At 30.2% G+C, this 15,072-nt stretch overlaps 1 protein-coding gene across 3 annotated transcripts in view; it reads right to left on the reverse strand.

The window, feature by feature from the left end:
- LOC134683404 (tetratricopeptide repeat protein 17-like) overlaps positions 1-15,072 on the reverse strand; it is a 46,850-nt gene that overhangs the window by 15,167 nt on the left and 16,611 nt on the right. The window contains exons 12-22 of one of the 3 annotated variants that reach the window (XM_063542685.1): positions 14,123-14,221; positions 13,327-13,457; positions 12,414-12,609; positions 11,609-11,686; positions 10,867-11,091; positions 9,766-10,032; positions 8,831-8,851; positions 6,425-6,566; positions 6,016-6,081; positions 5,420-5,517; positions 4,443-4,544 (exon numbers count right to left, since the gene is read on the reverse strand). In XM_063542685.1, coding sequence (XP_063398755.1) covers positions 4,443-4,544; positions 5,420-5,517; positions 6,016-6,081; positions 6,425-6,566; positions 8,831-8,851; positions 9,766-10,032; positions 10,867-11,091; positions 11,609-11,686; positions 12,414-12,609; positions 13,327-13,457; positions 14,123-14,221 — 1,425 coding nt within the window. The remainder of the gene's footprint in view (positions 1-4,442; positions 4,545-5,419; positions 5,518-6,015; positions 6,082-6,424; positions 6,567-8,830; positions 8,852-9,765; positions 10,033-10,866; positions 11,092-11,608; positions 11,687-12,413; positions 12,610-13,326; positions 13,458-14,122; positions 14,222-15,072) is intronic. The other 2 variants (XM_063542686.1, XM_063542687.1) reach the window with 2 other exon arrangements.

The raw sequence follows: 15,072 nt of genomic DNA on the forward strand, positions 1-15,072 counted from the left end.
TTCACAAAGTAAGTCTAAAAGGTATGTCACTCTTTTACTTCTCATTCAATCAGTCTCTTTAAAAGCTGTATGCTATGCAAAGACTAGTCCACTTTAGTTTGAAAAAAATCTAATTTAATGTGACATATATATCAGCTTGTAAATTAGAAATTAAACTGTATGTGTTTTACAAGGCAGTGTTCAGAATCATATCACAATAAGTGAATATTGTTTGAATATGAATATAATATTTGCCACTGGACATTAATAAATTTTAAATTAATGGATCAATCCTAGACAGACCAATAATCAGCAGCTGACAAAGTTAAAAGTAGTTTTGTTTTATTTTCTGTATTTTGTGTTATATTAGTGTCTTCTAAAATTTATCAATAAACAGACCTTTAATAATAAAATAAGTACAATCAAAATTAAATAATGTTAAGTACCACATTCATATACAAGCTCCCCTTGAAGTTTTTTTTAGCAATTACTTGATCAATTAAAAAATTTGAAAAAGAAATTCATGCAAAAAAATTAATAGCAACTGTAAAATTTCTGGTATAATATATGACCAATCACCCATTCAAATAAGGCCTTCCTTTAATTTCATCCAAAGGTAGTACAGAAGGTATAGAAATAAAAAATTACAAATATTATTTGCTAGAGACTTTGCCAAAAATTACATTTCATGGTGAAATTGCTATGAGTTATTCCCCCTGATAAATGTTAATTTTTCTGAATACATTCTGTACACATGGTACAAGAAAAGTGTATCTTGATTTGTAAATATACAAATAAAGATAAATTTAAGTTAATATGATACAACTATCTTTGTAAGAATGAAATTCTAATTCTCACAAAGAAATAAATTTCTGCTTCAAAGTTTGCTTACATTTGTTCAAATTTATACAAATCATTTGCTGTGAAAAAATCAATAACACTCTGTACTTCCTTCAACTCAAAATCATTAAAAAGATTAATCATACATGTACTAGAAAATACAATGAGTATTTTCTAAGACCTGTAAACATAAAGTAATCCCTCAGAAACATTAAAACATGATGCTGGATTTATTGCAAATAACTTTCTGTCGCACTCTGAGTATTTAATTTTGTTAACCCTGATACCATAAATTAGAGCAACATTTTTTTTGTTTTAAATTTCTCTATACCTGTATACTGTTTATAAAAATTCAGAAAACATGCAAATAAAATGAATAAAAATGAAAATTACATTACGCCATATATTCTGTTTGAGGAAATCTCTTATATTGAACTTTTTCTGAAAACAACAGTATTTATCTTAGACTCTTAGTTGTTTACGATTATTCAACACTATCATAACCATATACAGTAATTTTCAATTTCATATTTGGTACTTAAGGAGCGGTCAAAATTCCTTCAGCAGGTGGATCACATTTTTAGAGCCCTGCATGTCCCATTACCCCCTCCTGAGATACATCATTCAAAATATGTAAACAGATACATTTTTGCAAAAATTCCACTCAAATGGATGCTAGGACCAATCTTAAACCGGTAGTATATAAAAAAAAAGAAGATGTGGTATGATTGCAAATGAGACAACTATCCACAAAAGACCAAAATGACACAAAATTAAGTTTTTTTTAACTCCATGTTGAAGGAGTTACTGTATCTTTGATATGAAAAACAGTAATATAAGTGCTGTTCCTTTGCTTTTGGGGTCTTTTTTGCTGTGCATGTACTGATTTTGTGCCACAATCCTTTGTTTTTCCCTGATATATGGAGACAAATTTATTTGATGTTTTGAACTCATTTAAATATTGTATTATTCAAAAAGAAATTTAAACATTCTAACACATGTAATATATATATATATATATATTTAAACTATACACTATCACTGAAAAACACATGCTTCCTCTATTCAGAACAAAACAAACTGTACCTTCATAAATATATGTCAAAATGTACAGTTAGACCTCTAGAAAGCAAATGAGTACAAAATTGAACCAGATGCTCCGCAGGGCGTAGCTTTATACGACCGCAGAGGTTGAACCCTGAACAGTTGGGGCAAGTATGGACACAACATTCAAGCTGGATTCCGCTCTAAATTTGGATTGTGATTAAATAGTTGACACAGCATAGGTTTCTGACACAGAATGAATGTATTCAAATGAACTTAAAATTTTTGTTTTCTCTTAGAGCAATTCACTATGCTGTTGAATATTAATCCTCTCAAAAAAATGTTTGAAGAAATTTTCTTTTTATTTATGAAATTTCAAATGAGAAAAATTGAACCCACTTTTTTAATCACATCCCCCTTTCCCTTATTCCAAAACTAATTTCAATTAAAATATTCTAATGGAGTTTGCAACAATTAATACTCATTTAAATACATCATAAAATATTAATATGTAAAAAAACTGCTTGTTATCACTGAATGGTAAAGATTATTTAAATTTATCAGTTGGTAGTAAAAAGTGAATATACATTGTATATTGTATATAACAAAGATTTAAGTTGATTCTGGACAAAGAAAGATAACTCCAATTATAAAAATTCTTGCAGATATTTCTTGCTTACTATACTGGACAAAGAAAGATAACTCTTAATTAAAAAAAAATTTGCTATTTCACAATATTGTGAAATTAGATATTTCTTGCCATTGCACAATACTGTGCAATTGAAAAGACTTGCTATTGCACAATACTTAATATAATAATTTTAGATCCTGATTTGGACCAACTTGAAAACTGGGCCCATAATAAAAAATCTAAGTACATGTTTAGATTCAGCATATCAAAGAGGCCCAAGAATTTAATTTTTGTTAAAATCAAACTTAGTTAATTTTGGACCCTTTGCACTTTAATTTAGACCAATTTTAAAACTGGACCAAAAATTAAGAATCTACATACACAGTTAGATTTGGCATATCAAAGAACCCCAATTATTCAATTTTTGATGAAATCAAACAATGTTTAATTTTGGACCTGGATTTGGGCCAACTTGAAAACTGGGCCAATAATCAAAAATCTAAGTACATTTTTAGATTCAGCATATCAAAGAACCCAAAGGTTTCAATTTTTGTTAAAATCAAACTAAGTTTAATTTTGGACCCTTTGGACCTTAATGTAGACCAATTTGAAAACGGGACCAAAAATTAAGAATCTACATACACAGTTAGATTCGGCATATTAAAGAACCCCAATTATTCAATTTTGATGAAATCAAACAAAATTTAATTTTGGACCCTTTGGGCCCCTTTTTCCTTAACTGTTGGGACCAAAACTCCCAAAATCAATACCAACCTTCCTTTAATAGTCATAAACCTTGTGTTTAAATTTCATAGATTTCTATTTACTTATACTAACACTATGGTGCGAAAACCAAGAAAAATGCTTATTTGGGTCCCTTTTTGGCCCCTAATTCCTAAACTGTTGGGACCGAAACTCCCAAAATCAATACCAACCTTCCTTTTGTGGTCATAAACATTGTGTTTAAATTTCATTGATTTCTATTTACTTTAACTAAAGTTATTGTGCGAAAACCAAGAATAATGCTTATTTTGGCCCTTTTTTGGCCCCTAATTCCTAAACTGTTGAAACCAAAACTCCCAAAATCAATCCCAACCTTTCTTTTGTGGTCATAAACCTTGTGTCAAAATTTCATAGATTTCTATTGACTTAAACTAAATTTATAGTGCGAAAACCAAGAAAATGCTTATTTGGGCCCTTTTTGGCCCCTCATTCCTAAAATGTTGGGACCAAAACTCCCAAAATCAATACCAGCCTTCCTTTTATGGTCATAAACCTTGTGTTAAAATTTCATAGATTTCTATTCACTTTTACTAAAGTTAGAGTGCGAAAACTAAAAGTATTCGGACGACGACGACGACGACGACGCCAACGTGATAGCAATATACGACAAAATTTTTTTCAAAATTTGCGGTCGTATAAAAAAGCCATTGAACCTAGGGGAATTTCGTTTCTTAAAATTTCTGAAATATCACCCATGTAAAATATCAAAATAGGTTGATCACAAAGTGAATAATAAACCCTTCCTCATTAATAACTGAACAGGTAACTCTGTAAACTCTACATAGTACTTCCTCTCAGTGGGCAGGACATTCAAATAAGCCTTGGATTTTGGAAAAAAATCCAACAAAATATGTAGAATACAAAAGCTTATTTCATTTGTAAGGTCTTCTTCTACAAAGGGTGCATCATTTAAAGAATTTCCCACTTTTTCCCCTATCCTGCTATGGGCAGGTTGAAAATTAAAGTATTATTGGGCAACAGTGTAAGAAGTGCAAACAAATCTTTGGCAAAACATGGCCAAAGTAACCTACTTCTATAAAGAAAATAACACTCACTTCAACAGATGAATATATAAACAGATATATATAGATATAGTGAAAAAGACAGACATAAGTAAACACATCTAAAAAGAAAAACAACAACAGAACAACAACAGTTTGTTTACCATGCACTGTGATGTGTGCAGCGAGACCGGGCGAATAAAAAGTTTAGGAGGAGTTACTATGTGGGCTACCAAACCAGTGTGGGTCTTCATTGGAATTAAACACTGAAATAATTTTTGTTAGAATAGTAACACACATATTATTAAGATTTTAAGATACAAAATTTTATCAGAATTGTCAAACAATTATTAGCAATATTCATAGATATAATTGTTTGTTAGAATTGGCATACAGATATTAGTGAGATTCTTAATAAGAAAATTTTTGTTAGAAATATTACACAAATACTTAAGCATGGAGTCAGAGTCGTATATAATACTTGCTAAAATTGTAACATTCATATTCAAATAGATGCAATGCAAAGATGATTTATGGAATAACTGACACAGAATTCTTTTATAATTCAGAAATTCATTCTAGAATAATTTCAATACACATTTTAATGATTTCTATGAAGAGTGTAACGAGTGTAACTCATATCTGAGCATTACCTAGAATAATTGTGTAAAATCTTTTCCACTAATAATTAAATCATAGACAAACATGAATAAAGTAATGACATTATTCTAGAATCTTATAGAATACAAAAGAATTACATGATAAAGTCAGCATATGTATAGATAATTTACTCTAAAATGAAGTACAAGCATCTATAAGGGGAAATAACTCTCAACAAAAAGGGAGTTAATTCATAAAATTATCAAAGTAATTCTTAAGAGTCAGAACAAAAATAAGTGAGAAAAAAATCAACATGATTGATGATTTAAACTTGATGTATCCTCAAAAATGTGAAATTGTACATTAACAAACTTTTTTCTTCCACTTCTAAATGAGATCCTGTGCTTAGTGAAGTATATAGATTCAAAATTAAAGGAAATTACAAACCAGTGTTCATACAAATTACTGCCAGGAAACAAACATTTAACTTCATACAGAAATATCAAAAGCTGTCAAAGGTCACAAAGTTCAATGTTATTACCTGAACTCTCAACTGACTACATTCCTCTCCTTCACAAAGACCTTGCTTCATATAGTGATCACTGACTTCATCAAGTTTACTGCTGAAATCCGCTGAAACTAAAAGATAAAAATTCAGTGAGATGATTTGGGTTATCTGAGCTCATTCCCTTATGCCAATATTTACAAACTCTGTATCATGAAAATTTAGAATAGTATATAATGCTTGAAATAAATATTTCATCAAGATAAACTGATCTGAATTTCTCAATCACTCTTTATTATTCAATAAAAAAAAAAGTACTGGCATTTTACACATTATTATACATTCAATTATTTTTCAGATATTTTCATGCCATGAATCTATTTTTAAAAACTAATTTTGACAAATGTAAATTTCTTAATTCAAATCTAAACAGGACTTAATGTAATTTCACAATTACCATGATTATACAAATAATATGACTATTAAATTAACAAGATTACATAATTAAAAAGATTATGTAATTCATAGCATTATGCAATAAACAGGATTATGCAAATGACAAGATAATACAAGTAACAGCTATGCTGAGCAATGCTGAGTCCACTGCATAATAGAAAAACATTGACACATACAAACAGGCTCCTCTGAATTAGGGTATGGTTGGTTTGGTCCTTTCTGGGAACATTGGGTATCTGAAACTGAAGAAAATAAACATTGTTAAATACAAAACTCTGTAGAAAATTATTATAAGCAACTAACAATCGATCATTCATCTAAATCCAATGGTTTTTAAATTTAAGGTCAAATTACAGTAAGTGGGCTATTTCCAGCTTATTTCTGCGTCACTAGGTCTCTTGTGGAAAGTTCCCTCATTAGCAATCATACCACATCTTATTATTGTAAGTCACAGATTTTGGTAAAATTTTGCATACAACTGTAGCTCATAAAAATGTAACTGAAAATTGAAGAAGAAAAAATGTATTCCTCTTGATTCATTTGAAATATTCAGAAATATCTGTACAAGTTTTTGTACCTACTTACCTGACGGTTGGTCAATAGTTATATCTCCTGTACAACTATCTAGTTTGATTGGTGTAACTGTACATGTTTGAGTACAATGGCCATTACAGTCAGACTTGCTACGGCTCCGTGTTTCAATAACACATTTTTCTTCACCATTCTCCTGAAAAAATCAATATCTTTCTATATAGAGATGGATGTGTTATCTTTTGATAGACCTGCATACAATTTGACCATTAAAAATCAGCAAGGGTTTCAGCACCACAGTTAAGCCTGCATGACACATTAATATGGAAAACTTTCACCAGTTTGGAACTTGGAAGACAAGATCATATTTCTAAAAACAGATTTCCTAAGGAAAAATCCCAGGGTAAAGCTATTGGCAACCAGGAACATCCATTACATCTGGAAAGCTAAATACATGATATATATCATAAGCTAATCCCACAATAAGCAAGTACTCTATACTTCAATTCAATCAACAAATAATATTCATCAGAAAGAAATATTCCTATGGTTTTTTTTTAATTTCACAGAAAAAAATATTTAAGTAATCTATAGGCTACTGACAATCTCAACTTTAGATAATCTGCAGATTAAATCAGCATAGGTATTGTGGCCTTACACTGCTTACATCTATGTCATTTGCTATCTGGTAAATAGTTGTTACATTGGCAATCCTATCATATATCTGTTCTATTTTGATATTAGTGTCAACAATACAAACTATAGGGTATGGGCTTTGTTCATTGTTGAAGGCCGTATGGTGACCTATAGTTGTTAATTTCTGTGTCATTTAGTCTCGTGTGGAGAGTTTTCTCATTGGCAATCATACCACATCTTCTTTTATATATATAGATCCTTGTGATAAGGAAACTTTTTCTTTTAAATGTAAAGATCAGCAAATCTATGTTTTAGCGCCAAAATATAAACAAAAGTTATGAAAAAGCTATTTTTCTCCCACTATAGCACTTTTCAATAAGTCATGTCCCCTTCTATTTAAGATGCAGACAATGACTTATTGGAAAGTACATAAATGCTTAGATATTTGATGTGTAATTTTTACCTGAACCTTTTCAGGTCTTGTGTGAACCTGAAAAGCAAGCACATGAACTGTGAACCCTGTCAAGAGTTATGCACAGGCAAAATGTTCTATTATGAACTCCGTCTTTAATGAATTTTTTGTCAGTTTTCCTGGGAATCTATCTGATGTGAAAGGATAATTCAAGAAAAATTTCAAACACTTCATTTAAATCAAAAATTACTTGCACATACAATTTTAATGTTATGTTTAAATGATGATATTCATCAACTCTTTTCTACAGGCAACTTTATAAATCTCATGTATGGCCATTTTGTTAAAAGGGGGTTCTAATCCAGGATAAAAGGGAGGGGGATTCCAACTATATACCCTATCCAATCATAAAAAAAGGTGGGGTTTCAACATATGAATACAACACAAATAGTAATTTATTAATATTTTAGGAAAATATTGAGTGAAATAAAAAAAATTAAATCATGTTAGTTTCATCTTAACTTAAATTTACATGTAGAATATTAGGCCTGACTTTGGAGGGAAAAAATCTGTTTGCCTGATTTCAGTCTTCAAATACTATTCAACATAACAATATTGAAATATCTATAATTTTCAATTGGTTAACTGAACTATTCATTTACACCAAATCTAAAAATGCCATTGAGATTTGTATAAAGACCTTCATAGCTAGTTTTTACTTTGAACTACTCATTCTCAAAGCAAGATTGTACAAGCTGGCTCTATAATCAAATACTGACTCATAAATGGCAGCTATTTTGATTTGATGAAGCCAAAACGTTATAGAAAATGAACTGTTTCATGATAAAATATATACAGATACATGTAAACTTACTTTTAAAATGATTTGATTTCATTTAGAAGCAAGCAATACCAACACAAATGTCAATTTTTATCTCCAGTGTTGATTAAAATACAATTGACGTTGCAATTTCAATTGTAACCTTAATCAAAAGCAGCCCGTTTAATTCTAAATGAAATCATGTCTTAATTGTTTCCAAAGCGAGGAAAGAACATCATATTGGAATCGTTTATATAAAAATTTTGACACTGCAAATGGTATCTTTTATATTCATAATTTTCCGTTTGATTTCAGCCTGACCAATGACAGTATAATGACCTGAAGATAATTTTTTGTTGGTTTGCTGTCGAGTTGGGTTGGTGTCTCTTTGGTTTATACCTGATAGTTAATAACAAGGAAACCACTTCAATCTTACTCTGAAAATGAGGTGTGAAAAACAAATCTATGCACTGTTCTGTGATCAGATAATCACTTGTCAATGGTATATTTAAACACAGTGTAAAAGAAGCGACTTCTTGAGTACAGAAAAAGCTGATCCTCAAACTGTTGCCAATTACTATAACAAACTTACACTCTCAACGCCTGTAATCATCTAAGAAAAAAATGGATCCTTTTATTTGATAGTTATATTATAATATTCCAAACAGTTCTTAAAATATGTAACAAATTTCTTTTAAAGATAATAATAACATAATGCAGCAACTCTTCAAATAAAAATCTGGAGTCAGATTTATTAAAAAAAAAACTAAAGACTAAGAACGATTGTAAGTCATGAACAATTCAGTATTCTAACTTATGACCAATCTTAGTCGTCAGTTTTTCAGTGAAAACTACTCCTTACCGTTTTTAAATATAGAGTTGGTGAAAAATACCAGTCTTGAAATGAAATTTCTTCCAAAAAAGATATATTTTGCAAATAATTTGTTGACAATATTAAAGATATATATCTTTGCCTGTTCAACACCTGAATATTGACCTCCATGATAAATGGGAAGTAAACTGTTCTTTCCTTGTAGACATTTTTAATAAGACAATAAAATAAATGAGGTCATATGTGTGTGTTTATACATGTGTGTACTCCGATTCGTATATTAATTTAGTTCATATATTTTCAGCTGACAAAAAGATTGTTTATTTGTCAAAGTAATTTCTCCTTTAGAATCAAAAAGGGAGTATGAGAAAGTTCTGATGCTTTCTCTTCCTAGTAACTTTGGTCTTAGTTTCAGTGATATTTTTGTAGTGATTTTGACATTTTTTATTAGTTTTGTTTAAAAATTTTGTGTTTTTTTTATACTTTTGATGTTATACATGTTATATTTGATGTGCAATTTTTTGTTCTAATTTTGTAGATACTTTGATCTAATTGTCCTACAATTCTTTTTTTTTTTACATTAAATGATGATTAATGAGTCTGATTAAGAAGATTGAAACATACATTGTGTTTGTGAAATAGAGCAGAACCAAAGTTAAACATAAGACACACAGTTTGTGCTCGGCCCCACTTACATTTTTACAGATAACTCTACTTTCCGTATCCTGGCCTTTGTTCTGAGCCCTCTGTGGACAGTTTGGTAGGTTGGGTTGAGACATCTCAGCAGGGGCGGCACTCTGGGCGGAATGATGATATTTGAGGTAACATTTGATAGCTCTGAGAGCATTGAAAGCCTCCTGGTGCTCAGGTTCTATGTCTATTGTCTTCTCATAATGTTTGACAGCGCCTGTGTAATTCTTTGTCACCCATAATAAATTTCCGTACAAAAAGTGAGAATCAGGCTGAAATATAGAAGAATTGATTAATTGATGTAGCATGAATCAAATTTTGATTATATCCCTCGTATAAACTTGATCTAAAAGAATGATCAAAACGGTGGACCAGAAAAAGGCCAAATTAAAACTGTTTTCACAGGTTTGAGTTTACAAATTGTAAAATTTACTCTACACAAAAGCAATTCACTTCACTTCACTTCATGGGCAGAGACGAACATTATCAAATTTAAACAGATGGTAACAAGCACAGATCTAGGATTTGATAAAGAAGTGTGGAACGGGGAAAACTCCTGAGAATTAGGGATCAATGAAACTAAATTTTTCCCTTTTTTACATTTTTTCATGACTGGAGATGGTGACATCCACTTCATTTTGAAATTAGAATGTGCTTATCCTCTTATTGCCAATCTATTTATTTTCATAGCTACCAATTTTCATTGATTGAATAAAACTTTCAGTTCTGTGGATTTCAAATGTTTCAAGGCAATATAAATTTTTTGATACTCTTAAAATGCAGAAGTTGGCAAAACCAAGATATCAAATATCCACAAAATGGAAAAAATTTATACCAAGGAAAATTTTATTCAGAGTATAACACTGTAAATATTTTGTAGCATATTATAGATTCATCCTTATTCATTGGATAGCAATTTTCGTGGTTTTTGTTGGTACAGGTTAACTATGAATTCAAATGTTCAACGAATTACAAATTGTCTATAAGGTTGTATACAGTCTTTGGCAAAACCACAAAATTACATATCCACGAATAGGCAAATATTCTGCAATCCACAAAAATTGGTACCCACGAAAATAAATGAATCCACAGTATTGTATTATTACCTCCAGATCATTAATTGCCAAAGCATCTTTCATAATTTTGACACCATCTTCAAACTTTCCCCACATGTATAGAATATTAGCCAGGTTAACGAGTGGGACATCTTTGTACTGTGGCTGTACAAAATACAACGATCGTCTAAAACATTCTATCCCGTGGTAATTGTTACCAATAACACGCCAATACAACCCAGCAACATTGTAAAGGATCCATTCTGGCCCAATTTTCTGTTGAAAAAAAACAATATACATTTTATAAATGTCTTAATAAATAATTCTAGATCAAATTCCGTACGAGTAAACTGCACTTCTGTTTTTTAAATTATGTCTCATTGGTGTATACCCCACATCTCTTTCAAGTAATTTTCCATAAAACATCTATTGATACTTAACCAACTTTAAAATTCATTCAGAGAAAAATTGTCCCTAAATACAATAAAAGTGCATGCATTTGTGTAGTAGGTATTTCTCACCTCAAACTCTTATTAAGCTGCTAAAATGTTACTTTTCAAACCAATGTTTGGGGACCATTGCTTGTCTTATCTTTTATTTTTTTTTATATTTTTACTCAGGTTCACAGCTGGGCTGTACTTTTAATAAATCAATAAAACTGTTATTCCTTCACCCCACCCCCACCCTAATTCAATGAAATGAACTAGCCTTTGCTATTGCACATTACTGAAATTGATAACATCTATTCACACAATTGAGGCTCCACAATCACTATAGTTTCATATTAATTTACCTCTTTCAATGCAGTCAGTAATCTTTGTCCAACTTCCTCTGCTGTTAAAATTCTGTCAGGAACATGGTTAATTAACCTCTGAAAAAATAAAAAGAAGATCTGTGATTAAACATATTTATAATGTGACCTTTTTATGAAATACGTGTAAAAAAAAATTATTTTAACATTTTTTGAAGAGAAAAGCATGTTAAGCATGACCATGAACTTATACAGTAAATAGTGATGATGTAGCTAGCATTGTGAACTAGAGCATGTTCATTCTATAAAACCCTTAGTGCTATATTTTGACCTCAATATTGGCATTTTATTTAAACTGCATTTAGTAATAAATTCAGTTGAACCATATGCTTCAACTTTCAACAAAGAAATCATATTTGTAAATTTCATCCATGCCAGAATGCTAAATCTATACCTCTGCATACCTCTGAGAGCTTAGCCTACTCAGTGTAAAAGGAATTTAATGAAATAAATTGATGTGGAGCAAAAACTTCACCATTTTAAAGACACTGAGTTCACCCCACTGGTATTCGGTGGGGTTCAGTTGTTTGGCTTTTTGTTTTTATCTTTTGCCATGGTTTTGTCTGTTTCTATTAGACTAAGTATTTATGATTGCCCCCTTGGTATGTTTTCTCTTTTTATAACAGATAATGCAAAGGTACAACTATTTTAAAACCATTTAATTTTCGCACTTATTGTCTTATACATACCTAATTTACAAGTAATTTTTGCTAAAAAGCTGCAAAACTTAACAAAATAACCAAATACTAAATTTTGGCCTGGTATCTATGATGAGTTTATTTCCTACCTTTTTTTGGAACTTGTCAAATAATTTGAGAGGCATTTTAACTCTTTGTTCTCTGCTGACAGCTGGGATGTGATCGTAAGTGGTGATTGATCCCTCAGGAATCTCCAATAAAGGAACACACACAGGTGGATACCATGGCAAGGGGTGCTCCTCTCCTGGAGGAATATTTTGTGCTTCAGATAAAAGTGCATTCACCCTATAAAAACAAAGAATAATATAATATAGAATTCAGTTTTTTTTTTTAACTTTTTATTATGCATATATATCTACATATAATTTTTCAGCAAACTTAGCAGTCACATATTTTTAGATTTTTAAGATAATTTAATGTCAATTGCAGGTCTTAACCTAATGATATGGAAGTGTGCTATGCTTGAGATATATTGTATATTTGTACTCGTTTTTTAAAAAATGTAAAACGTATTTTGACCTCTACATGCCTTTATTTTGCATTTTTTTAATTGCAACCTCATTGATACATACCTCACACCATTTTGTTATGTTTGTTTGTTTGTTTGGTTTTTATTTCATGAAGGAACATTGTTATCTTGAAATACATTTTCATTAATCAGGTTCACAACACTAGAATTCTTAAAAACTGAACTGCAAATTCATAAGTTTTTTATGGTATACTAATTTCGTGTTTTATATAGGTGATGTTGAACCAAAAAAAAATTTAAAAAGTGTTTTCCTGAGATTTTTTATTTCAAATTGTCTCATCAGTTATCATATTACTATTTCTATATTGTTCTATCATATGCTGATTATAAGTTAACCACAATTCAATGATCATCTGTCCTTAAAAATAAATGTCATTGAAAATAAACCAATCAAACTGTATAAGTATTTCTTTCTAGAACAAAGACATTTGTTCCAAAGAAATCAGAGACCAAACTCTTCCATTCATACATACTCAAATCCTTTATTTTCTGGTGATAAATATACAGTGCTAAGATTTCTAGGATCAGGGACTTTCTGTACATATGTATCACATTCTTCTCTAGACGGCCATTCATTCTCAGCGTCAGGATCACCAAACTGGAACTGAAAATAAAGGACATTTTTATTAATAAACAAATTTTATAGTGCTTACTATTCTTTTTTCTGTATTTTATTCATTTAGCCATTTTAACAGCTTCAGGATTTTAACCAAATTATCAGTTTTTATGAATTTGTAAGTTCTTTTTCCTTTCCAGAAAACATAGGATATGCCATTCAACCAAAATAAATTAGTTATTTTAAATATATGTTAATGGGTTATTAGATACACATTCTAACATAATATTATATTGGTCCATGCATAAATTTGTCAAATAATTTTCATATTTTGATATCAATTGATCACTTTTTTTGCTGAATCAAATTTCACAAAATTTAATAATCAATTTCCACCAACACCTCTGTTGCATCAGAAGTTCAATACTCTCATCAGGAATGTTCAAATCCCAAATTATACCAATATTCCTGTGTTTTAAAATACAAATTATGTGTAGCAAGTTGGTTTTTTTTTTAACTCAGATACAATATAATCTTTTGTACCATGTATGAATTTATGAAATGAAAATTTAAATGTGTGATTTAAATCATGTCAGTGCTGAAAGCATACTGTATGCATAGCTGTTTCCCCTTAGGGCAACTCCAAATCCAGATGTCAGTGCTCTAACCTCTGGTAAATTTTTATGGTTACTGCACTTAAATACCCATCATACCTTTGGTTTCTCAATCATTTTCTCCTTGGTGTAAAATGGTTCCCTGATGGGTTTAGAATAGTCTACTTTCTTTTTCTCTGATGCAGGCATATCTGCTGTCTAAAAATAAAGTCAATAACAAAGTCAGATTACATACATGAGAACTGTTTAAAGGTGGGTGATTTTTCAGACATTTTTGGCGAAGCTTTAATAAATACTGAAATACTGCAAAATCCAAAATTGATGCTACAAATGTATGTTTTAATTTTTTATACATTGTACTATTTTTCATGCAGCATTTCCTATAATTTTAAAATCAATCATTGACTTTTGTTCTTTGTTCAAACAGCACAGTAACCATTGCACACAAAAATATCTGAATTTATAGTATTCAGATTTGTGTTTCGTCTATTAAGTCTATTGTTATGAATCAAGTCAATATGCAAGTAATTTAAAGTGTGACAGTAACAAAATGGTTTGTTCCTATTCCAGAACCCTCAACATAGAACTTTTTTAATTAATTTTTTTGGGGGAGTCAAATATTATAATTTAGCCACTTTGTGACAGAAAGATTTTGGCCAAACTCATTACTCTCAAATTTCAGAAGAAATTTCAACTGTTATGTTTGTCCATTTTTACAACCGTTCTATAAACAATGATAAACAGTTCTTCAGATTTATTTTAAATATTTGCCCATTATCAATTTTCAGTCGAAATGTTGGCCATGATTAACAACAGATAATGTTTAATGTATGTTCAAATGGCTTTTTAATATACTATGTCAGTCTAATGGGGTTTTTTTCATTCAGGGCAATGTTAGAACACATTGTTTTCCTATTTTTTCTGTTAATGTGTGAAATGCAAATTAGCTAGAAATCAGTGTTGTCTATTATCAAATACATGTCAACACATTACAGAAAAATACAGACTATAAAGACAAAGAAACAGAACTTTATAGGTGTACATGATGC

Source organism: Mytilus trossulus, chromosome 9, assembly GCF_036588685.1.
Source record: "Mytilus trossulus isolate FHL-02 chromosome 9, PNRI_Mtr1.1.1.hap1, whole genome shotgun sequence".
Lineage (NCBI taxonomy): Eukaryota > Metazoa > Mollusca > Bivalvia > Mytilida > Mytilidae > Mytilus > Mytilus trossulus.